Genomic DNA, 27,359 nt, shown 5'->3' on the forward strand with positions numbered 1-27,359 from the left:
AAAGTTGGGGAAGAGGGAGGGCTAGGGATCTATGATATTGCTGGGACACAGTAGGGGTGCATGGGATAGATTTAAAAAATGCTTCCAATTCTTCACCATCCCTATATCCATGTCCATTGCCATGTAACTTGGCAGGGCACTCCACTCTGACTCTTGGGATAAGCTATGTAATTTGCTTTGACCATTATATCAGAAAATGTGACACAAGCAGAAACTTGAAAAACGTTGTAAAATTGATCTTGCCCTCTTGCATTCTGACACATAGTATAACACATGCATAGGCTAGTCTCTTGGAGGAAGACAGGTGGAACAGAGTCTCAGGATAGGCATGGCTGTAACCTTTTTTGAACATGGCTTGCCTGCTTTTAAACCCACAATGCTTATTCAAAGCAAAGGGGTTGGCTCTTTCTATTACCTCCCATGGCAGGAACTTAGGAACCAAGGCAATATTCAATCTTAATTTCCTTGGGAAAATGGGTTATTCCCCTCTTATTTTTTAATATATATATTAAACAGCAGAAAAACATGTTTTTATGAAAAAAGACTTCTCATAGGTGTATCTATTCATCTAGAAAATAGCACACAAATATTCATGTGAATTGCTAATGTGTTTCAATCTAACTCCATTTTTCTCCTATGCAAAAGGGAAAAAGTATTACTTACATAATGATTATCAGGGGATTTTCAGGCCCATAAAGAGGGACTTAACCTAAAGCTCCTTATGAACACTAATGTATAGTATTGTAATATAAAAATACTGCCATTTAGTTATTCCCCTGATGAACATTTAGATTCTGCCAAATTATTATAAACATTGGCACAATGTATATTCTTGTATTTATCACTCTGTGCACAAGTTGTGTGTTTTCCTAGTATTGCTGGGATTATAGAGAATGCACTGTTATTTGAATACATATCACCTAGTGTCCTTCACTACCTGTTGACACTCCCACCAGCAGCATAGGAGAGTTCCCATTTTTCTATACCCTGGCCAAAATTCAATGTTATAAAACTTTTAAAGTTTTACCAATTTCTCTGATTACCTGGGAGACTGAGCATTTCTTAAAAAGTTTATTGGTCATCTTTTTTATTCTATGAAACAACTGTTATTTTTGACTTATTTTTTATTGTGTCATTTGGTTTTTATTACTAAGTAATAGTTCTTTTTATATTCCAGATTTTTAATTCTTATCTATTATGATTTGGCAGATATTGTCTCACTGTGTTGCTTTTATCACCATTTACAGAACCAAGTAATAAAGAAATTTTACTTTTTGTAATGATCAGATCCATTAATCTTTTCATGTTTTTGCTTTCTGGATCTTAAACCTTCTCAACCTTGAGATTATAAATATTTTCTTCTAATAAGTAAATAAAAAGTAAATGTATGTCTATTTATTTACTGATGCAATGATACTGTAACCTCATTTAATTCCTGCTTCGAAATGTATCGTGGCATCCAGTTGGTTACCTTTCACATTGGCTATTTTTCCTCATTATTCTTTAATACTATTTTAGAAGGGCTTACTTCTCATTTATTGATTACACCAACACCCCATCATTAGGCCTTGTTATTACTAGTTTAACTCCTACTACTTGTTCTGTAAGACATCCTTAGTACTAAGAAGTAATTAAATATTCTTCCAGTAATCATCAGTGATTATTACGTTTTATTTCTCATTATATTTTTTGCTATACATAAACTTATCATTTGTTTTATCTCTATAATCACTAATAAAATGTTAGAAATGTCTGTGCACTGGTGACTTCTTATAATTGTCCATCTATGCAGAAATGTGATAGTGATACATCATTAATCATTCTTAATTTCTTGAACTCTTTTTTCTTTCTAACCCTCCCCACTGGCAACTCTTCTGCCTGCCTCCTGATGGATTCCATACCTGATCAAACTTCTAATAGAACAACCACTCTACCTACTCTTCCCATGTTTTTTTCCCAACCAGAAGAAAAATTTTACCTAGAATGTAGATTCTGTCTTTATCCTTGGCACTGCACTACACTTAACACTGAAAGCATCATGTTGTGATATGTAACTGATGCTTACTAAATGTTGAAATAATGAATGTTGTTAAATTAACTAGGGAAAACACAATACTTTATTACTATCATAAATATATATAATATAAACTCCTATTTATAATTTATTATAAAAATCAACAAAAATACAAGGTACTACATTCACAATAGTTGTAGTATATACATCATTTAAATGTGTTCATTATTTTTTAAAGTTTGGAACATTGTTTAAGTTGAATTCAATTTGGAATCCTTGCAACATTGCAAAAAAAGCTTGGAATCACTGCTCTAGACTTATTATTCTCAACATAGATGAATATGCAACAATGCTTAGGACTTAATTAGCCTGATAGTTTTCAGTTAAACATTAATTGTGTTAAAAATCACATGTATAAAGTAAAGAAAACTGATTGCTATCTGGAAATTGCATGTATACATAGTAATATGGTTAATTAAGCACCACATTATTCCATTATTTTTCTTAAATTCCCTAAGAGGGTATATATGATCTTTGGGGAAAATTATAAAGAAAATTTAAATCTACTATCACATAGTAAGACTTTTAACAGTTCACCATTTAGTCTTTTTTATTAAGTTTTACAATGATAGTAAAAAGTTCTGAAAATATCACCATTTTGTGACTTTTTTCCCCTTAAGTTCATGACCTTATGATGCTTGATATCTAATCTCTTTCCTAACATTTAGCAGAGTACTATTTGGACTCCAGCTGTTACCAGTTCTCAGAACTTCCCCCAACTTTTTATCAAGAATCCTAATACTTCTCTCTGACATACTGTAGAACATGTATACAACCCCCATCTTTTCTCCTCCTTTTCTGACCCTCAAACTTGCTTCTCCTTTTACTAATTCAGCCAAACACTGGCCTAGATAGGCAGAGAGAGATGTTAGGAACAAGTACTTTCTATGTTATACCTCTTTCCTCCTCCTTTCTGCCTTGTTAAGGTCTCAACTTCCTTATTAAAATATAAAAACCAACATGAGGTTTTATAAGCAGTACACCTAAAAATGGTATAAAAAGTAAATAACTTTCCAGGTAAACACAAACCAAAAACTCCAAGGAAATAATATGAGAAACTAACTCTGATGGCAAAAAATATGTAATGTATAATCAGGATTACATTTTTTTAACCATAGAAATATAAGAACTACAAGGCCAATTTATAGTTTGTGTGGTAGACTGTTACATTAATGATCAATGCATCCTCCCTCCTGCTATCTGTGTCCTGTGCATTAACCTCTCACATTGGTTCTAGACATGGCCATGTGACTTGCTTTGTTCAATGGAAACAGAGCTGATGTGACGGAAGCAGAGGCTTGATAAGCTCTTGTGTGTTAGGGCTTGCCCTCTTGGGAATGTTTTCTCTATCTTGGGAATAAGCCCAGTCCGGCCTCCTGGAGGATGAAAGGCCATGTAGAGAAGAGACAGCCAAGTCATTAAATCATGAAAAATCATAAAATATCCTTGTTTTAAACCACTGAGTTTTAGATGGTTTGTTTTGCAGAAATGGATACAAGCTACACTTTGTGTAACCTAATGATCTCTCTTTGTCTATTTTTTTGGAGGAGCAAATTTATGAAAGTTAAATACAGCTATGCTTAACTTGAGAAAATAATTAAGGCCTCTCAGCAAACTTGAACAATATTGCCCTGGCTATATTTCCCCCTCTACCTCAGCTATTCAGTCCATTTAAATAAGTATTTACAAGAATTAACATTTTAGCTGTTATCCTCCTACATGTTCTATAGGTATGAATGAAGAAAACTATGTCAATGAACAGAGTACATGATAAATATTTTTATTTTTAAACACTGAATTGTACATCTGTCATATAAAAGATGAGATTCTGGCCTGTTTTTAAAAAATATACTTGCTAATGATATCTTTACAATTTTTACAGAAGTCAATTTTCTCTAAATTTGCAGCTTCATTCCATAGTTTTTATAGAATCATAATCCCTTATATATATTCCAATATCCTTTAGAAAATACAGAATTTATACAAGATTATTTTATTTGACACATGAAAACTTAACAGGTTACAGTATAACTGCCCAGGCTTCCAGCTGTCACTGAACAGTTGTCAGTACTTAGGAGCCACATTGTTGGAGTAATTAATTCTCTGTATTAACTTTTATTAGAAAGAGGTTTTTAGTAGTGAGGACAAATAATCTCTCATTTGTTGCTTGAAAGCCTAAAATAGGATCACTGGTTTCTAGGCTTGCTACCTGCTGCTTAGCAACCTGCCCTACTTGCCTGCCTTCCTTCCTGTTGTACAGCACAGTGGACATGGGAGTGGGCTGGCGATAGATGAATACGCGACGAAGACACTCGCAAAGGGCTGCATAGGAGGAATTTGGAGCACAGGCGAAAAATTTTTTGTCCCTCTTCGATGCTTGGACGTAGCCTACCAAGAAATGTAAGACAAAGAAAAGGAAAGCTATATATTAAATAGAAGGGGAAAAATTCTGATTTAACATTTAGTATTTTACAATCTGTATTACAAATTAAAGTGCCTAAATAAAATACATACCATAAATACTCAACAATGGCTAAAATTCTGAATCATTAATGATTAGCCACAAAGAACTTCTCCCAAAAGGTACAAAAATACATCTTTAATTTCTAAGGAACAAAATAGATTTCATCTCTTCAAGACAAAGTAATTCCATATAATTTTCATAAAAAATTAGCACACTAAAAATATAAAATCAAAAGCACTAAAAACATGTATCTTTAAATGCTAATTTAATAATTAGGTTCATGAAACACAGATGTGGCATTACATAATCTTTTTCTCCTTATCAAATGGAAAATGCTTATAGGATATACCACTGTGAAGTTATTTCAGGAGTGTGTACATAATGCAGGCACCATCCCTGAAGGTACTAATATGCACAATGCATTTTCTTATTATTTCTCTCATGTTGGTATTTTTATACACATACCAACACTGTAAGAGGATTTTTGTACTTCAGTTCCCAAAAGTAGACCTCTACAGGCTTGAAAGAATATTCAAGTATCTAATTTAAAAAGTATAATTATGAAATCCCTTGAAAACTAATGAAACTATGAAAAAAATCTTATCTTTTTAAAAATCATCTTTACAGATTAAAAGGACATCTATGTTCTGAAATGTAAATTAGGATTTTCAGACTGGGACATGGTAATTGGGACAATGTTGTAACATGTGAGATTAAAAAATAAAACATTAAATTGGGATCTCATCAAACTGAATTAAATTAGCAAAGGAACCCACTGAGCACAGGCAGATCAGTGTTGTTTTTTTAATATTAACAGGATTTGAGGAAAAAGTGAAAAGGATGTAGACACTGACTATTTTGTAATTAGCTCTCCAGGCTCACCTTGACAAAACTAATAATTTATGTAGTATCTCAAGACTACATATCTAATATAATGCTGATTTAACTTAAACTCAAGCATAGAATTCTTCTACAACAGGAGATTTGGGGATAAAAATGGAGGATCCAAACACGTACAAATTTTATGACAGAGCTTTCCTTTGGCTGAAAAAAGAATATGGAGAATAAAAAAACAGGAATTGTAGTAGAGAAGCTAGAAATTATACATTTAAATTATTTAATCAGACTTCATGTTTTAGGTCATAAAAATCCATTTGGATTTTTCTAACCAGTTTTAAAGCCTATTATATTACTAACTGTAAGGAATAATTGACAAATCTTTACAATTAGGGTTGTGCATACACAGGAATCAAAATGCCTAATTCTACTTCCAGCTTCCAGTTTAAAACTGCCTCTCAATAAAGCAGTAACTGTGGCTAATTCATATAAAAAACGTCCCCATACAATGCTAATGCATAACATAATATCAATTATCGCTTAAGTCTACAGTTATTTAAAATTTCTGAAGCTCTAGTTTTAAAAATAGCCTCCTTTACCTTACAGAATAAATTTCATTTCTGTTTACCACCATTTTCCCTAAGTATTTTCATTAAATAGGCTCTTTTGTACTTAAGTTCCATGAAAGGTATCTCCTAATGTGCATTACCTTAGAGCAATTATATGACATTTTTGAAGATTACTGTGAAGAAACCTGAATACAAGTTTCATGTAGGGTATTGTCAAATCCCTTGTTCATATTTTAATACCATAAAGCTTAACTGGAATAAGTAAATGACTGATTACAATGATTCAAGTGGTTAGATAACACTTTCATTTATAATATGTGTTCATCTTCTTTTCAAGCATAAAAACAGAATTAGTCTTACTGTTCCAGAAAAACTAACATTTATCAACAACAGTTCAAGCAACCAAATTACAGCACAAATCAATCCAAACATAACTAGGACAGCTCAAATTTTTAAAAAAGAAAATAGAAATGAGCTTTTAAAAAAATGATGACTGTGATTTTTTTATGTAATAGAAAATGCTGTCAAAGAGCTTCTTTTATACCTAAAGCATTGAAAGTTGCAATGTGTTCCCACATATCATCTTGCTTGCTGGAGTGTGGCTGCCAGAGCAGGGCATCAACATCATGGCGCAGACAGAAGCAGGGCATTTCTTTAGGATCCACTACGACAGAGAAAAGGTACTGGTTGCTTCCAAGATTCACCTAAAATAAAAAGTGACAAAAACAATAATTGACTGAACAAATTAATAATAGTGATGATGATGACAACAACTGACACATGACACTATATGACAGCAACTGTTCTAGACTTTTTATACATCTGATTAACTCTTCATAATGCCCCTAGGAGAAATGTACTACTGTTCTGTCCATTTTAAAGCTGAGGGAAGTAAAGCACAGGGCATTTAAGTAATTCGCCCAAGGTCAGTCTGGTAATAAGCTGTGGAGCTAAGATCTGAACCCAGAGTCTATGTTCTTAACCACTATGCAATATTACTTTTCAACTATTAGTAACTAATTTAAAAGCATGATATAAAGCAGAAATTTTATAAGATTATTTTTTAAACTACAGAATACAAATATGAGTTCACAAATGATGACTTGTAATAATCACCAAAAACAAAGATAGCTACTAGGATTTACAAGCATGTTCTATATGCCAGACATATTATAAATATTAATCTCAACAAACCAAAAGGCTGTTATTATCTTCATTTAATACATGAAAGAACATACTTGGAAAGCCTGAGTAACTCATTCTAGGCTAAACACAAAATTTATAATACTGCGATTCAAACTCAGATGTTTCTAAGTTACTTTGTACAGTTTAATTATAGTATCAATGTCAAGAATATTTATTAATTTTTATTGTAATACTGATGGTAAAGGAATTCATTTTAATATAAAATCATCAAGTTGAGACTCATAATCCCATCTACAGGAAGGAGTACTTCCTTTAATGATATACATTGCCATGATCTTTTCTATTAAAAATGTTATTGTCAGAGTTAAAAATGCCTCAGTACCAACAAAATCACATCAAATGTTGAAAACATAAAATATGCATACTTGATACATAGTAAATTTCTGCCATGAGTTTTAGAGCAGACTGGAGAATAAACTGAGTTAAAAACCAGAGGTGGAGACCTGATGTGTATCCATCAGGGAAAGCTGTGAAATGGCTCCTGAGCAAGAGGATTTATTGGTACAGCCGTGTGAGCACTGGCTGCTGGTCACCCAGTGACAGAGCTAACCCAATTTCTCGTGCCCCAACAATGCGTGAGGATAAGGCTTTGATGGGACAGATACTTGGTCTCTACAGAAGGGGAACCGGTTGGCACACAGTGTTCACAGACTAATCTCTCCCTTTGCTCCTGATAGTCACTAGCTAAGTGAGGTTTATTTTCAAAATCAACACCAACTAACTGGCCTTTTGTAGTAAGTTTGATGCATCCAACACTGCTCCAGCTCTCTTCCCTGCATCCCACTCTGATATTCTCACTTGTTTTCAAGAGTTTTAATGGAAGAAAATAATTGAAATACAAACATGAGCTGAAGTAATTTTCTCATAAAAAATGCATTTATGTTCATGAGTCAAATGTCTTAAACATACTGAATATTAATAATAAAATGACTGACTTTTGATCCTCTCACACTTGAATGGACACGGTGACAGAACAGAGAGCCCTGAATCACCAGATGGAGGGCTAGCCCCAAAGGAGAACAGCCATGAAAATAAGATGGGGTGTAGGTCTTTTGCTATGGGCCCCTTACTTCAACTTAGATGTTCCTCCTCTTCCATTCCCACTTACTTCATACAGCCTCCCATTACCGTGGAGGCAAAGTACTGTTACTAAGGAAGACAGCAATCTCACATGGGCACTCTTACCATAGTTCTGACACAGCATGTTGCCTGGACTCTTCTTGGTCTTTCTTGCCTAATGGATTCTTACTTATCTCCCAAAATTCAGTTCTATCATCAGCTACTCCAAAAGCTTCCCTATTCTCATGGTTATATGAGCTACTTAAAGTCTGATAACTGCCAGAATTATGTATATTATTCCTAATAAATTATTTATTATACTGTTAGATTATTAATATGCATGTATATCACCTGTGGTGGGCTGAATAATGTCCACCCCCCAACCCCCACAAGATGACCAAGTCTTAATCTCCTGGAACTTGTGAATACATTACCTTACATGGCAAAGGGGACTTTGTAGATGGGATTAATTTATGCATCTCGAATTGGAGAGATAATCCTGGATTATCTGGATGGACCCAATGTATTAACAGGGGTTCTTGTAAGAGGGATGCAGAAGGATCACACTCACAAGGTGTAACGAGAGCAAAAACAGAAAGTTAAGAGACCATTGGAAGATGCTACACTGTTGGCTTTGAAGCTGTAGGCTGTGGCTATCAGCCAAATGCTCAAATACTCAAAATCAAGTTTCTGGAAGTTTTAATAACAAATTATGATAAATTAGTCTCATGGTATTAATTCAAATAATAGTTCACTCTGAGAGAAAACATTCCTTTTAAATGAATAATTTAGAGTTCTTTTTTTGTTATGTATTGAGACTGTGTGACAGTCACATTACTTTGTAAATTCTAGCCTACCTATACTTTATTTAAAAATCAAGTATCCCATACACCTGAATAAGAAAGATTATGCCCCTACAAGATGTTTAACAGGTTGGTCAGTGGCCACGATAAGAAAATAAACTTATAAGTCCATTCAAAGGTTATAAGCTAAGAGTGGATAGTGGATAAAGGAACTGAACATCAATACTGATTTTAAGGTAATACCTAAAATGTGTTTGGTTTCTCTTGTGGTAGCACTGGAATGTTTCCGTGATTATTTATGCCTCTCACTACTTTTTTCCTTGCCACACGGCACCAGGTAGGATTTCCAGCATGGTGCTGACTAGGAATAACAAGGGCAAACACCCTCGCCTATTACTAATCTTAAGGGGAAGCATTCCATTTTTTACCATGAAGTATGTTAACTATGTTTTTCAAGGAAAGAGGCAGTTACCTTCAATTCCTAGTTTGCTGAGCAATTTTATCATAAACAGATGCTACATTTTGTCACATTCTTTTTCTGTATCTACTAAGATGGTAAATGTTTTTCTTCTTTAGTCTGTTGATATGCTGAATGACACTGATATTTGACTGCTGAATCAGCTTTGAATTCTCAGAATAAATTCTACTTGGTCATGATGTTTTATCGTTTTAACTTACTGCTGGATTTAATTTACTAATACTCAGGATTTTGGTGTCTGTGTTCATGAGGGATATTAGTTTTTGTTTTTTTTCTTCCTTTTCTTGGCATGTCTTTGTCATAAGGGTAATGCCTCATAAAATAAATTGGGAGGTGTTTCTTTCTATTTTCTGTTAACAGTTTGTATAGAATTGGTATTGTTTCTTCAGTTGGTAGAACACACCAGTGAGGCAATGTAGGTCTGAAGATTTCTTTGTTGGAAGATTTATAACAAATTCAATCTATTTAATAGATACAGAACTACTGAGGTTATCTATTTCTTCTTGAATTAACTGTGGTGATTAATGCTTGTCTTCCAAAGAAATTATGTTTCATAAATTGTCAAATATATGAAACAGTTATTCATAATAGTCCATTATTACACTTCAGTGTCTTCTGGACCTGTGCTGATATGCTCATTTTTATTCCTCATATTGGCAATTTGTTTTCTTTTATCTTGGTTATTCTGGCTATAGATTTATCAATCTTGATATTTTCAAAGGACTAGCTTTTGGTTTCAATGGTTTTATTGAATCTGATTTTTAATTTCACTGATTCCTGCTTTTATATGTTTCCATCTTCCTGCTTGCTTTAGATTTGGTTTGCTCTTCTTTGCATAGTTTAAGGTGGAAGCTTAAACTATTAAAGACATTTTTTCTTTTCTATTATAACATATACTACTATAAATTTACCTCTAAATATTTGCTTTAGCTGCATCCTACATGTGCTGTGTTTCATTTTCATTCAAATAAAAATTTCCTAACTTCCCTTGCGAGTTCCAATGTGACTCATGGATTAATCAGAAATATTTAATTGTCCATTTTTTTTGTTATTAATTTCTAATTTAACTCTTGTTATGGCCAGATGAAATTCTATTTATCATTCTTACTCTTTTAAACTTGCTGAGCTTTTTATTTTATGAACCAGAAATGGTCTACTTTGATGAATGTTCCATGTCCCTTCTGGAATTCCAATTAGATGTATATTTGATCATTTGATAGTACTGTTTTTTGTTGGTTATTGGTTTTTTTTCCCCATATATACTGAATATACCGATGAGTTTGTTGAATGCATTCTTTGTTCATTTTCTGGCATTTCATTTTTTATATTTTCTATCTGCCAATGTTCCGCATTTATTCATGTATATTATCCATCTTTTCTAAAGCCTTTAATGTATTAACCAGTTACTTTAAATTCCTCGTTTGACAGTTCTAAAATATGGATCATCTCTCAGGTAAGTTGTTTGCCTTGTTTCTTCACAGAAGGATGTTTTTGCTTTTTCTGTATATTGCAATTTTTTTATAGTGGACATGCATTATCACATTCATGGTGACTCAACAATATACATTATGAGATGCTCACCAGGATAAATGTAGTTACCATCTGCCGACAAAGTTACTACAGTGTCACTATGTTCCTTATGCCATATTTTTCATCCCCATAACATTTTTATTTTATAATTGGAAGTTTTATCTCTTTACTCCCTTCACCTATTTCACCTACCCCTCCCCGCCAACTCCTCTGGCACACATCACTTTACTCTCTGTATTTATGCATCTATTTTACCTTTGGTTCCTTAGATTACACATGTAAGTGAAATCACAGGGTATTTATCTTTTCCTTTCTGACTTATTTTACTTAGTATACCACCTTCTAGGACCATCCATGTTGTCACAAATGGCAAGATTTTATTCTTTTTTTGTGGGCTGAATAATATCTCATTGTGGATATATATCACATTTTCTTTATCCACTAATCTATCATGGATGCTTAGACTGTGTAAAAAATGCTGCAATAAACATAGGGGTGCATACATCTTTCTGAATTAACTTATCCTTCCTTTCGTTAATATTTTATTTGGGTAAACAGAAATGGAATTACTGGGTCATATGTTAACTCTATATTTAAGTATTTTTGAGGAATTGCCATGTTTTCCATAGTGGCTGCAGTAATTTATACTCCTACCAACAGTGCATCAGGGTGCCCCTTTCTCCACATCCTTGCCAACACTAGTTACTTCTTATCTTTTTGACACTAGCCATTCTGACTGGTATGAGATGACATTTCATTATGGTTTTGATTTGCATATCCCTGATGATTAGTGATGCTGAGCATCTTTTCATGTGTCTGTTGACCATCTCTATCTCTTCCTTGGAAAAATGTCTATTGTCCTCTGCTCATTTTTCAATTGGATTATTTGTTCTTTGGTGTTGAGTTACATGAATTGTTTGTGTATTTTGGATATTAACCCCTTATCAGATATGATTTGCAAATATTTTCTCCCATTCACAAGGTTGCTCTTTCATTTTGTTGGTGGCTTCCTTTGCTGTGCAGTTCCAAGTGTGTATTTTGCTTTGGTTTCCCTACAAACTGCAGTTTGCAGCACTGGATGTGGGGTTCCCATTTCACTGGTCTCCATCTTTCATGTTCTTCTCTATGTGGTCTCTTTACCCTTTGTTAATGCACAAGCTGTTCAATCAGCCCTCAGTTCTTCAGGAGGAATTATTGTATAGGTAGGTATAGATTTGGTGTGTCTGTGGGAGGAGATAATTACCCTCAAAGTCAAGAGGTCAAGAGATATAAGAAGCTAATAATAAATGGTAGCTGGGATTTAAGGTCAGATACGGTTTCAAACCTGTTCTTTATGACCACTACTGCATGCTCTCCCAAAGCCCATTTTATCAGCAGTTCTTAAGCAATTATCAGAGTATGTCCCTGGACAGACACTATTTCAGATATTGTAGCCCACATACTATGAAATATGTATATATTAGACTTGGTCAATTAAATTTTGTTTATCAGATGTGCATGTATGGCATCTCTAAAATTGATGGTTGAAAATGGAAAAGAAGTCTTATAAAATTCTGAGTTGCATAGTCACTTGAATAGCCATTCAAAAAATTAACTATATAATTAGATGTTTTAACATTGACTAGAGATAGAGCCTAGGAAGATACCAGCTCTTTAAGTGTATAAAATGCAGCTGGGTAATGCATTTATTTTCCTTCACTAAAAGGTGTAAAAAGGAAAATACCTTTAGAAGAAAATAATTTTCTCATTTCTGAAAATTGTCAAATTGGATCTTAAATTGTATCCTGATTAATATCAAGTTTCGGTGACTATTTCAATGAAGGATACATATAAATACACCAGACAATAAAACATATCAGGAAATCAAAAGTGCTATGAGATAAACAAAGCAGGTGAATAAAGCAGTTATGTTTCACACAGTTTGGTAAGAGATGGAAGGCAATGTAAACAGAGCTCTGAATAATTAAGGGGGCAAATGAGAGAAAAAGCAGGACAGTTCAGGTAGAAAATAGCAAATGGAAAGGCTCTAGAGGACAAGCATGAGAAAGTATGAGAAACAGCATGAAGCCCAGTGTGGTTAAAGTGAGTTAGGGAAAAAAGTGGCAGAAAATGACAGACCATCAGTACTAGAGGGCAGTATTTTTTAAACAGTGGGTCCCAAGAAAGGTTGCAAAATCAATTTTAATAGATCAAGAAGAGAATTTTTTACTTTATTTCCTTAAAAATAGTATGGAATGGAGTACTGAAGTATGTTTTATACAGTAATAATAGTACTATTTTGTGAAATTTTTATTTCAGATGTATGTATGTATACATGTGTGGTTGAGTCTCAATTTTAAAAATATTACATACAGTGAATTACAAAGTTTGAAGGGGTCTTGCAGACTGTGGTAAGGATCTTACACATTATTCTAAATGTGACAGACAGAAAGCCTCTATAGGGAGAAAAGAAATAGGAAAATGACAGAATCTACTAAACCCTGTAAAAGGATTACTTTGACCTTCAAACAAGTACTTATTAATTCAAATGGGAACATGATAACTGATAGACACCACATAATTAGATTTAACACCACAACAGTAGGAAAAATCTGCCTTCAACTTCCTCCTAATGTGATAACTGGAAAGGAAGTACCATTTATGTAGTATTTCTGGCAAAAATGCAACACTAAATCTGATCTTGAGGAATTACTGGAGACAGACTATAAAAAAGTACAAAATAAAGTCACTGTCATAAAGGCTGGGTAACTGGATGCTCCAAATTAAAGGAAACTAAAGTGACAGCAAAATAAAAGGTAGTATGTGACATGGGATTGGATCCCAAATCAAGAAAAAAAATTCCTGTGAAGTATATTATTTGAGCAATTTATAAAATTTGAATATGGACTTTGTATAAGTGTTACATCAATGTTAAATTTCTTGTATTGTGGTTACATATGACAATGCCTTAATTTTTAGCATATATATGAGACATTGGGTATAAAAAGACATGGCTCATGCAACTCATTCCTGTATTTCAGCAAAAAGAAAAGGTGGAGAAACAGAAAAAATAAACGTCACATGTTAACTGCTAAAATCTTAGTGAAGGACACTTTTGTCGGCTGAGTTGCAGCCCCTAAAATTCATACTCTGAAGTCCTAACTCCCAGTACCGCAGAATGTGGCTGTATTTGGAGACAGAACCTTTAAAAGAGTAATTAAGTTCAAAAGAGGTCATTAGGGAGGGTCCCAATCCAGTATGACTGGTGGGTGCAAAGGGAAGACAGTATGATGATGCACGGAGAGAGAGCCATTGAAGCCAAGGAGAGGAAGTTCAGAAGAAATTAACCGTGCAAACACCTTGATCCCGGACTCCCAGCCTCCAGAACTGTGAGAAAACAAAATTCTGTTATTTAATTACCTAATCTGTGGTACTTTGAAATAGCGGCTCTAAGAGGGGAATTATTATGTAGCTTAACATCTATAGTGATCAAATTTGATAGATGTAATACAGATAAATGGAAGGACTATATACTGCAAGGAACATAAGATTGTAAAGGGGACCTGAGACATGAAGCTTGAGAATTGTTTACTTTCTAAAGTATCTAAAGCATGTACAAGGAAATGTACTTCCTTCTGATTTTAGCTTTAATATCTTTTCAAAAGAATTAGTATACCATGTACTAGCTTTTTTACTAGCTTTCACAATGGCATTAATCAAGATTTTTGTAACTCTGCTTCCTGTCTTGATGGGTTTGTTATTGAATGCACTGTAATTTAATTTTCAAAAATACATCACCTTTTGATTTCTGAAGTCTAGATTTGATCACTATAGATCAGTGTTTTTCAACAGAAATAAATTGTGAGCCACATATGTAATTTTAAGTTTTCTAGAAGCTACATTAAAAAGTAAAAAGAAATAGGGTAAATTAGTTTAATAATATATTTCATTTAACCAAATATATCCAAACTATTATCTAAATGTAAAAGTTCACATAAAATTATTAGTAGCAATATATTTTATATTCCTTTTTCATGCTAAGTCATCAAAAGCTGGTTGTATACTTTATACTTACAATAAATCTCAACTCAGACAAGACACATTTCAAGTGCTTAATAGCTACATGTGGCCAGTGGCTAATAGTCTGTCTAGCAAAGCTCTAGACAGAAGTATATTCATCTTCAATTGCATTTGAATTCTGATTTGAGCTTCACACTCCAGTGACCACATCTTGTTACTTTCTTCTTTGGTTCTGATATTTAATATTTCTCTTTTATTGTGCTGCACATACTCATTTAACATTTTACTTTCAAATGCCAAATTCTAATCCTGTTTTACATTTCTTTCAGGGAATTATATTTTGAAAACTTTGTCATTTACAATATAGAGTTCTGACCTTTTTCTTACAGAATTTTTCCTACAACTTTAAGGACAAATACTGACCTTTCCATGTACAGGTAATTTTAAATTGTCCAGTCATAACAAATGAAATCAAGAAAAGAGATTGAAATAAACATTGCAGAAAAAAGTACAAATTGTCAATAATGTACTATTTGATTCCTAAGATAGATATAGCACTGAACATCCAAAATATCAGAGCCTGCTTCATTCCTTTCCTCCAATGACAAGCCAATTGGTACCCTCTTGGGTACACCAAAAAACTACATTTGACCTAGTAGACCTTGACTTACATATAATACAATGACAACCCAATGGATTTTTACTTATTACTTATTCATTGGCATTATGCTATTTACATCCATTCCATTTATACCCAAATAGTAATGTTCATGCATTTTTACATCAAGACTCACTGAATCTTGGCCCATATTTTCAGGAAAATATCTAATTGAAAAAAAAATCCAAAGGGCTTACAAAAGATAGTCTCCAATTAACCCAACTGAGACAAAGAAAGAATTTTCAGGAGGTTACAGTCCCAGATGGTGATGCAGGAAGATCTTGACTTCACCTCCTTGCATGGACACACTGAATCTACAGCTACATATACACAAATTTCCTTTGGAAGAAAAACCAAAACTAGTTGGGCTACTGCTACCTATTAGGCAAATGAGAAAAAAGAACCCAGATCAAAGCAGGCAGAAGAGCTGAGACATCATTTCACCATAACCTGCACGGCAACCTGCATTCAGGAAGGACTCTTCAAAATCCCAACATTCTACCTGAGGAACAATGGCTTTGAACCCCACATTAGTGCACCCAAGATCTGTACCTGAGAGATGAGCCCCCAAAACAAGTTGGACAGAAAGGCATTGAGGCTTGTGTCCACAAAACACACAAAGCTATAGTGAACTGAGAAATGGTTTTTATGGGGCCTCTTATACACACACCACCCACCCAACACAGCATAGAGGCAGCTGGCTGCAGGGTGCCCGGAATTTCTGTGAAAAAGATTGATTTGCTTACCTTAAAGCATGAGCCTGAAATGCAGGCATCTAATTCAACACACAGGTAGAGGGATATTGAAATACTCTCCAGCAATGATCAGTGGGTACTAACTCTCCTCTCTATCTCACTCCAGGCTGCCAGTATTGACTGGAAAAGAGCTTGTACCCCCGTCTGTTGCCCCAATTTTTGGAGATGCAACCCATCTAAATCATCTGAGTATTGCGGCCAGTGGGGCCTGTGTTCCTGGGTCCCATGGGTTGGCAATCATCAGACATCTGGTGGTAGCTGGCACCACCAGGACACAGCACAAAAAGCAGACTGAAACACAACCTTGGTCTTTCTGTGAAAAAGGCCTACTTGCCTGTCCTGGAGCTTCGGCCTGATGGGCAGGCTTCTGGTCTGGCATTAATCTAGCAACTTACTGAGATACTCTCTGGGGACAGAGACCAATGGGTACTTTCTTTGTTTTCCCTCTGCCTCATACCAGGTCACCGTTATCTCCCAGAAAGGAGACTGTACACTTCTCTGTCGCCCCAATTTCTGCAGCTTCCAGAGGGTCACTTCTACGTCACTTTGTTCTGGTGGCCAGAGTGACTTAACATTTGTCTTCCCAGAGGACCATATGCTTAAAGTTGCTACCTGAGAGTCTGGCTTCCAATCTGTCTGAATCTAGGAGCTGACTGAGATCCTCCCCTTCGGGACACCTGAGAGATCATGGTACAACCTCAAATACTGGGAGCCACTAAAAATAAAATAGGTTGCTTGGACAATCACAAAAGTTAGATGACCAAGAGCTAGGGCAGAGTTAAATGATAATCTTTATCTCCTGTACAAGGCCACTCCTTTAGTGGCTTTAACTTCCTGCAGAGAAATTAAAACAGTCAAGAAAAATAAAGAAACAGAGGAATATATCCCAAAATAAAGAACAAGATAAAACTTCAGAAAGAGATCTTATTGAAATGGAAGAAAGTGGTTTACTTGATAAAGAATTAAAAGTAATGATCGTAAAGATGCTCACACAGCACAGCAGAAGAATGAATAAACAAAGTGAGAACTTCAACAAAGAGGAGGAAAATATAAGAAAGTACCAAATAGAAATCACAGGTTGAAGAATACAGTATCTTAACTGAAAAATATACTAGAGTAGTACAACAGACTTCATGAAGCAAAAGAAAGGATCAATGAACTAGAAGACTTGGCAGGAACTCATCCAATCAGAGCAGCAAAGAAACCCAACTTGTTACATATAAGAAAATCCCTACAGGACAATCAGCAATTTTTTGACCAGAAGGGAGTAGCATGATATACACAAAGTGCTGAAAGAAAAAACAAAACAAAACAAAAAAAACCCTCCAAACAAGAATACTCTACCCAGCAAAGCTGTCATTCAGAAAGTAAGGAGAAAGAAAGTTTTCCAGATAAGCAAAGTCTGAGGTGAAGAAGTTCATCATCACTAGATCAGCTTTACAGGAAATGTTTAAGGGACTTCTTTAACTGAGAGAAAAATGTGCTAATTAATAATAGGAAAACATGTGGAAGTATAAATCTTACTGGTAAAGAAAGGTAAATATATAACTTTCAGAGTTACAGAGCTGTAGAGGTAGATTAATCACTTTTAAAGGTGATGAAGATTAAAAGACAAAAGTAGTAAAAATAACATTAATTAAAATAATTTTGATAAGGGACACATAAGACAAAATGATGTAAATTGTGACACTAAAAATATAAAACATGGGGGTGGGGAATAAGTGTGTAAACTTAAGTATGAATTCATTGTAAGTTGTTAAATGTAAACCTTATGGCAACCACAAAGCAAAAACGAAAGGAATATAAGCATACCACTATAGAAAATGATGAAATCACAGATAAGAGAAGAAAAGGAGCAGAGGAACTACAAAAGAGGCAAAGAACAATGACCAAAATGGCATAGATACATACCTATCTATATGCTTTCTACAAGAGACTCACTTCAGATTTAAGGAAACACAAAGATTAAAAGTGAAGGTATGGAAAAAGATACTTCATGCAAATGGAATTAAAAGAAAGTTAAGGTAGCTATACTTCTATCAGTCAGAACAGACTTTAAGACAAAGACTGTAATAAAAGACAAAGATGGTCATTCTATAATAAAAGGTTCAATCCACCAAGAGAATAGAACATTTATAAATATTTATGCACTCAACATAGGAGTACATAAACCTATAAAGCAAATGTGAACAGAACTGAAGGGAGAAACAGCTTGCAAGACAACAATACTAGGGGACTCTAATACCTCACTTTCACGAATGGGTAGATCATTCAGTCAGCAAATCAGTAAGGAAACATTGGCCTTAAACAAACACATTAGATCAGATGGACTTAACAGACATGCTGACCATTCCACCCAAAAGCAACAGAATACACATTCTTCTTAAGTGCACATGGAACCTTCTCCAGGACAGATAATCTGTTAGGCCATAGAACAAATCTTAAAAATTTAAGAAGACTGAAATCATGTCAATCATTTTTCTGACCACAAGGATAAGAAACTAGAGATTAAACAAGAACAAAATTGGAAAATTCACACAAATGTGGAGGTTAACAAACATGCTACTGAACAAACAATGGGTTAAAGAAGAAACCAAAAGAGAAGCCCAAAAAATACCAGAAGTTATGTGATCCAGTAACTGCAGTTTCAACGGTGAAATTCCTAGGAACAAATGCCTACATGGAGAAACAGGAAAAACCACAATCAGTTTAACTTTATACCTCAAGGAACTAGGAAAGGAAAAACAAACAAAAAGCCCAAAGTTAGTAGAAGGAAGGAAAAAGAAGAAATTCAGGAAATAAAGGCTAAAATAAAAAGATAAACAAAACTGACATACCTTTAGCTAGACTTCCCAACAAAACAGGAGGACTCTAATAAAATCAGAAATGAAAGAGAAGTTACAACTGATACCACAGAAGTATAAGGATCATAAAAAATAATTAAGTAGGACAGCCTAAAAGAAATGGATAAATTCAAGCTTTTCACCATTGAGCATGATGTTAGCTGTGGGCTTATCTTATATAGCCTTTATTATGTTGAGGTGTATTCCTTCTATACCAACTTTGTTGAGTTTTATTACAGATACTGAATTTTGTCAAATGCTTTTTCTGCATCTGTTGAGACAATCATGTGATTTTTATCTTTTGTTAATGTTAAATTAGAATAATCAAATTCAGTAAAAGATACAAAATCAACATATGAAAATCTTGTTTCTATGCACTAACAACAAAACTATCAGAGAATTTAAGAAAGCAATCCTATTTACAATTGCATCAAAAAGAGTAAAATAATTAGGTATAAGTTTTACCAAGGAGGTGAAAAACCTGTACACTGAAAACTGTAAGACACTGATGAAAGAAACTGAGGAAGAGAAATAAATGGAAAGATATTCTGTGTTCATGGACTGTAAGAATTAATAGTTAAAATCTACACTACTCCAAGCAATCTACAGATTGAATGCAATCTCCATCAAAATTTCCAGGGCATTGTCACAGAAATAGCACACACAATCCTAAAATTTGTATAGAATCACAAAAGACCTTGAACAGCCAAAGCAATCTTGATCAAGAGGAATAAATTGGAGGTATCATGTTTCCTGATTTGAAACTGTATTACAAAGCTTTAGTAATTAAAGCTGGTATTGACATAAAAACAGATGCATAGATAAGTGGCACAGAATGGAGAGCCCAGAAGTAAACCCATATATGGTTGATTAATTTATAACAAAGAAACCAAGAATATGCAATGGGGAGAGAACATTCTTCAATAACTGGTATTGGGAAAATTGGAGAGCTCACATAAAAGAATGAAATTGGACCACCATCTTACACCATACATACAAAAACTAATTAAAAGTGGATTAAAAAAGTGGACATAAGACATAAAACCATAAAACTCCTAGAAGACAACATAAATGGTAAGCTTCTTGACATCAGTTCTGGCAATGACTTTTTAGATTTGAACACCAAAAGCAAAGGCAATAAAAGGAAAGATATACAAGTGGGATTACACCAAACTAAAAAGTTTATGCGCAGCAATGGAAACCATCAAGAAAATAAAAAGGCAACCTACTAAGTGGGTAAAAGTATGCAAATGTAAGGGCTTAATATCCAAAATATATAAACAACTCAATAGCAAAAAATCTTATCCAAGGAACTGAATAGACATTTTTCCAAAGAAGACACACATATGGTCAACAGGTACTTGAAAAGATGTTCAACATCACTAGTTATCAGGGAAATGCAAATCAAAATCACAATGAGATACCACCTCACATCTCACACTTCATGGGAGCTGGAGGGGTGTTCAAAATGGGTGAAGGGGGTCAAAAGGTACAAACTTCCACTTATTTATAAATAAGTCTTTTGGATGCTAATGTACGGCATGGTGGCTATAGTTAATAATACTGTATTATATATTTGAAATTGCTAAGAGAATAGATCTTAAAAATTGTCATAATAAGAAAAGAAATTTTAACTATGTATGGACAGATCTAAACTAAATTTACTGTGATCACTTTGCAATATATACAAATATTGAATCATCATTTTGTGTACCTGAAACTAATATAACATTATATGTCAATTATATCTTAATTTAGAAAAAAGACTCTTAACCATATACTAACTGGACTTAAGGCAGCAGTTAACATTGAACTGTGATTAAAAAGTTTAAAAGTGTTTACCAATGCTTAAAATGTTTCATCAAATACTGTTTCTAAAATGACTGGTATGGTGATTGACTGTGTATTTCTTAACTTCCTGAGGACAAAGCCTGCTCTTAATGTAAGTCTATTATTCATGCTTTTTAGCAACAAGTTTTATTCAGAAGTAAGGACTGCCTGTATTGGCTTAGAATCCCTCAAATGTAATTTGTGATCCTGGTATTTAGGGTAAATTGCGGTTAAAACATACTGAAAACCCAGAGAGTCATTTCTAATACTGGCTCTTTGATCTCATATAAACCTAATTTACTTACCATGGCCTAAATACATCTGCAAAATGAAAATGATGAAATATAGTTAGTTCTAAAACTTCTTCAGAGTTGAAAGGATTGTCCCTGTTGGAAGGGTGAGCAGAAAGGCATAGGCAAATTTTTTTAGATCTAAGATGTAAAGCAATTTTTATTTTATCATGGTCACTAAGAGCTCAGTTAAAAAATATTAAGCACCTATTATAAATTAGAGCTTTTAGTGTGTGTTATGTACACTCTGGTGAACAAAATGTCTGTGCTTATAGAAGTTACTAGTGTTATAGAGGGCTGGGGAAGAGAGCAGTGCAGATATGGAAGTTAATTGTAAGATTAAATATTTACTTTTGATTCAGCTTCAGTGGCACTTTTGCCTAGTCTCTGGTCTTCTGCCATTCCGTATCACTTGTCTATACAGGTGTATAATCTAAAAATGCTCATTTTTATAATTCCCTTGAGTACTGTAATGCCCAGCCATTAATTCAAGAAAGTTAGGTACCCAAAAAAGACTAGGAAAGGATCATGAATGAGAGGAAGTTACGTATCTCCCCAGTAAGATGTTGCACTGGGACTTAGATCTGGTAAATCAAGTTCCCAGGACACTTTTGACTTTGTTCCATAAATTTTGCTTGAATACACTTTTCCCTTCAAACCTCTTCAAGACAAAAAACACACTAGGCCATGCTTGGCAGAAATTTCCAATAGTTTTCTTGAAAAGATAGACTTTAAATCATATATTAATGACTGAGAGGTCTAAAAACAATTTTAAGACCAAATTATTCTCCCTAATCTGTTGCTTTTGCTTAGACGGAGACTCCTAATGCCCCAACACTTCTGGTTTTAGTAATAAGACAATTAATTTGTATGTGCAGAGTTCCAAATCAGTCACTGATCTGCCATAGAGACCCTTCTCATGTATAAAACTATATGAAACATCCACTCGGTTATATATATTAAGCAATGCTTAATGAATCATCTAAGCAAGAGTATCTAATAAAGTTCTAAATTTAAAAAAAAAATCTATACCTACAAAGCTGAAGACCACACCTCGGAATATAGTGACTTTATCAAACAAGTCTAGACAACATTCTTCAGTATCTTGATTCATACCTGTCAAAGCTTTTGAACAGAACACAATTTTGGAGAAAAAATTATCCAATGTATATATTTATGATACACCAGAGAGAGAAAGAGGGAAAAAAATCCCAGATAAATTAAGGAGTTTAATAAAAATATTTCAAAATGTCAGAGAGGGGCAAAGGAGAGGAGGGAATGACTTACATCTCTTGATATACTAGGGTTTTCCAAGTTCCTAACAGGTCACGCAAATCAATTTAAAAACACTATAACAAATAAATGAAATTTATTTGAAAAAAATTCTTCACAAAAATAACAATCAAAAGTAATGCAAGAAATAGTCAATAGTAAAAAAACACAGATTAAAACAACCTATATCTTGCACACCAATTAAAAAGATCAAATAAAAAACTGAAGGGGCAGGTAATGATGCAATGCAATAGGCAATAACTTTAATACACATGAAAACCAACAATATCATTATAGTATAATCCAACCATTAAACCAGAGTTTGAAATAACATGTGAAAATACTATGTCATAATGTTGAATGAAAAAAATACAATGCTACTATATATTACAGGCACAAATGTATATAAAAACCTCAACAGAAAGAAGCCAACTGAAAGATAAAAAATAGTACCAAAATAACACAGTATTGTTTTATTGGGGGTAGTGATATGAAAAGATATTTTATGAAATAATGAGGTTTATATCACAGCTACCCGGTAACTGCCAAATCAAGCCATCTTTGAAAAACATACATTGGTCAATCAATTAACATCTCATCTAAGTTATATCTGAACATCTGTGAATAAAAGTACCACTATTAAGAACTTACCACATGAGTAGTTTTTAATGTATTGCCATCAAATCTGCATAAACTGGAGCTCTCTTCAAAGAAAATATCACATTCTTCTAACTCTTGAGCATTACAAGGAGGTTTTTCTTTATCTGGATTTGGATTCTTAGACCAGAAAATGAAACAACTCAATAAACAAACAACAAAAAAAGAGTGGATTATTATGTTCATACTTTAAATTGTTAAGATTATAGTAATAATGAGAATTAAGTTTCAGACCGATAATCAATAAAAACCAAATCAACAGGAACAGACATAGAAATGACAGAATGATAATACCAGCAGAAAAGGATATTAAAACAGCTATTATAAACATATTCAAAGATATAAAACATGAACACATTGACAGAGATATGGAAATATAAAAGAGCCGAACTGAACTTGTAGATATGAAAATACAGTATCTGAAATGGAAAACAAAATAGATGGATTGACATTTAAGTAGACACCACAGAAGACCAGTTGAGCTCAAAACATAGTAATAAGGTCTATCTAAAATGAAACAGAGAAGACAAAAAGTAAAAACACAGAACCCCATTTCCGATGGAACAATATCAAGTGGTCTAACATACTAAGTAACTAGGAGGAGCAGGAAGAATGGAAAATTTATTAAAAAAATAATGGCCAATTAAAAAAAATATGAAAAGTATGATCTTAAGATTCAAGAAGGTCAAAGACATCCAAGCATAACATACTTAGAAAAAAAATCACAGCAAGTCACATTATGATGATACTGCGGAAAAGCAGTAATAAGGAGAAAAACCTTAAACAGGTTAGACGAGGAATAAAATACATTATGAACAGAAGAACAAAGATACACATGACAGCCAACTTCTCATCAGAAACTATGCAAATCAGAAAACAATGGAGTATATTTAAAGTTCTAAAAAATGGAAAAACTGTAACACATACTTAACAAAAATAGTTCTAAAAAGAAAAAAACAAGTATTTTTACAAAGAAAATATGAGAGAATTTATCCAGCAAACCTCTATTATAAGAAATGTCAAGTTTTTCAGCCAAGAAAAATAATGAGATGGTAATCTGAATCACCACAAATGTAGCACTGAGGAAATGACCAGTATGATTTCTTTCCCCACATTTTAAATATTTTTAAAAGAGAACTAACTAAAGTTAAAGTACTAATGTATATTATTAAGTTTTTAACATGTAAACATAAAATGTATTAAAAAAAACAAAGTTGGAGGAATAGGAATACATTATAAATTTCTCGTAAGTGAAGTGATACCTTTTTTGAAGATAGATGGTGATGTTACAGGTGTTTGATATCTTGATCTGGACAACGGTCACATGAATGTATACACATGTCAAAATACATCAAGCTGCACACTAAGATTTGTGATTGTATTATATGTGCCTCAATAAAAAACATATATATCTAAGCCTCAGAAAACAACAGAAGCTTCCAAAACTGAAGAGCAAAGAGAAAAAGACTGGGGATAAAAAATACAGAAGACCCAGAAACTCTGAAACAACTATAAAAGGTGTGACAAAAAAAAAGTATACTATGAATTCTAGAGAAACCACTAAACACACACACACAAACAAAAACACAGAGGTATAACTTAAAAGCAAAATGGAGCTAGATAGAATCATTAAAATAATTTGAATATGTTCTATTGCTTGAATTCAAGAATCACTGTGTAGTCATATCCCTCACAGGGTCACAACACTTAAGTGATAAATTACACACACACATGTATGTAACAAATACAATTCTACAACTGAACAAATGTCCACACACTTAGTTTGCCAAAATACAGTCATGTTATTGAGAACTTAATAAAATGAACTGAGAGAGTCTACGAAACTAAATAGCTGGGAATTATAGAGGATCTGTTTTACCAAATCTGTCCATGTCCCAGCTGGGATATGGAGCCCCCTAACTGTAGTTGTCTGCTCCAGTCTAAATATCAACGGAAAAAGTTCTGGTTGCTATCGCTGGCTGAAGGCAATCCCAGCAATTAGTGACTCAAGTCATTTGTGACTCACAATGACTCAAGAAGATACGTATGTCCAAAGATATAGAAGGCCTCCCTCCCTCCCTTCCCCCTTCAATTATCTCTATGTCAGAGATAGGAAGGCAAAAATTAAAAGTTCAGAACTATCAAGGCAGCCAATACTGAACAGGACAAGATTACAGAGAAAAGGGAATAGCAGAGAAGAGAACCTTCTGAGACTCCTAGTAATGCTGCTCTCCTAGTACCACTTACTGAGTTGAAAAAGACAAGTGGATAGCAGCAGATAAGAGGCTAAGAAGCTGAGTCTGGATATTATCAAACTGCTTGGGTATAGAAATTACAGATTAGGGCCCACTTAAGAGGAGAAGCCCTGGAAAACATCTCAAACTTTCAGTAGAGATTCATGAAAGATGTGCCCTAGGAGGAAGAACGAACAGGAATAATTATCAGCCATGTAAAGAAACTCTGAAATCCAGAATCAAATCAAATCAATCCTTAATGGGATTAACAGAACAGGCTGAAAATTTAGAGGAACACAGCTAAGTAGCATTTAACAGGAAGAGTATAGTATTAAATGCTTTCATTAAAAAAGAAAGGTAAAAAAAAAAAATCAATTATCTAAGTTTTCACTTCCAAAAAAAAAGAGCAAAATAATTCCAAAGTAAGCAGAAGGGAGAAAACAATAATATAATAACAGAAATGTATAAAACTGGAACCTGAAATAAAAAGTCAATGGAAAGAGATGCCCAAAATAATCCTGTATCTAGTATCTATTAAAGAAATTAAATTCACATTTAAAGATCTTCCAAAAAAGAAAACCCCAGTCGAGATAATTTTACTGGCAAATTCTACCAAACACTTACACAAGAAATAACACCAATTCTACACAATCTCCTTCAGAAACAGAACAAGAGACAAAACACTTCTCTTTTTTATTAGGTCAGTATTATACCTAGACACCAAAACTGGATTAAGACAGTAAAAAGACAAAATGAAACAAAACAATTTAGGCCAATATTACTCACAAACATACATGTAGAACTCTTCAATAACATATTAACAATCCCAAATCAATAATATGTAGAAAGGATAAATACATCATGACCAAGTGGGGTTTATCCTACAAATGAAGAAAATTCATTTGACAAAATTCTAGAGCCTTTCAGGATAAAAACTCAATATACTAGGAATAGAAGGAAATTTTCTCAACATGGTAATATGTAACATCATCCTTAATAGTGAAATATTCTTCTCCTCCAGGTCATAAGGCCAGAATGTCTGCTTTTACTATTCTCCATTTCCATTTTATACATAGTTTAGAGATTTTAACCAATACAGTATGGTTAAATATAAAGATATGAAAATCATAGAACTGCCTTAGTTACAGATGACAAGATTTTATGTTTTTTTCAAAATGTAACACACACTGGCGGTGTTTCAAACAAACAACTTACTCGTATACACCACTATTCATTGGAAATCAGCAAATTTAAAAGGCAGTTAGAAGCAATTATCTACAATCTCAAATAAGCCCCACTATAATCACTATTAATATGCTCAGAGCCCTATCACAGTAAAGATTTGCTGAGTGAATAAACATAAAACAATGCAGTCTATGTGGTTTGTTGTAACAACAGGGCTATGAAATCAAAGTTTCATAATCCTACATATGAATTCCAGTGATTCCTGCAGTTTTCAATTATTGCTGGAAAACATGAACTTGTTTTCTCCATTTTGCCCATGTTTTCTTTTGACAGAGATGTTTAGCTCCAAAATTCTTTCCTTTCTACTTTGAGATGCAACTAGTCCTATAATATAAATACTTCTTCATACAGTCTTCCTCATTGCTCTAATTCCAGATGACAAGAAGTCAGACATTTTACATGTGCTGATCAAATTTTTAGTGAATGAACATATAACTGAAATTCTGCTGTACTGCTATATGTTCACATTCTTAACATTATCTTAAAAGTTGTAAGAGTTGGGAACACCTTCAACAAAATTTCATAGTTGAATGAATATATTGTCACTGCAATCACT

At 33.7% G+C, this 27,359-nt stretch overlaps 1 protein-coding gene across 3 annotated transcripts in view; it reads right to left on the reverse strand.

The window, feature by feature from the left end:
• Positions 1–2,099: 2,099 nt before the first annotated feature.
• NUDCD1 (NudC domain containing 1) overlaps positions 2,100–27,359 on the reverse strand; it is a 75,776-nt gene continuing 50,516 nt past the window's right edge. For 2 of the 3 annotated variants that reach the window (XM_017657615.3, XM_017657614.3), the window contains exons 8-10: positions 23,319–23,444; positions 6,489–6,648; positions 2,100–4,462 (exon numbers count right to left, since the gene is read on the reverse strand). In XM_017657615.3, the coding sequence (XP_017513104.3) occupies positions 4,170–4,462; positions 6,489–6,648; positions 23,319–23,444 (579 nt within the window). In that variant the 3' untranslated portion in view covers positions 2,100–4,169. The remainder of the gene's footprint in view (positions 4,463–6,488; positions 6,649–23,318; positions 23,445–27,359) is intronic. The other variant, XM_073229965.1, reaches the window with a different exon arrangement.

Source organism: Manis javanica, chromosome 2 (assembly GCF_040802235.1).
Source record: "Manis javanica isolate MJ-LG chromosome 2, MJ_LKY, whole genome shotgun sequence".
NCBI classification, from domain to species: Eukaryota; Metazoa; Chordata; class Mammalia; order Pholidota; family Manidae; genus Manis; species Manis javanica.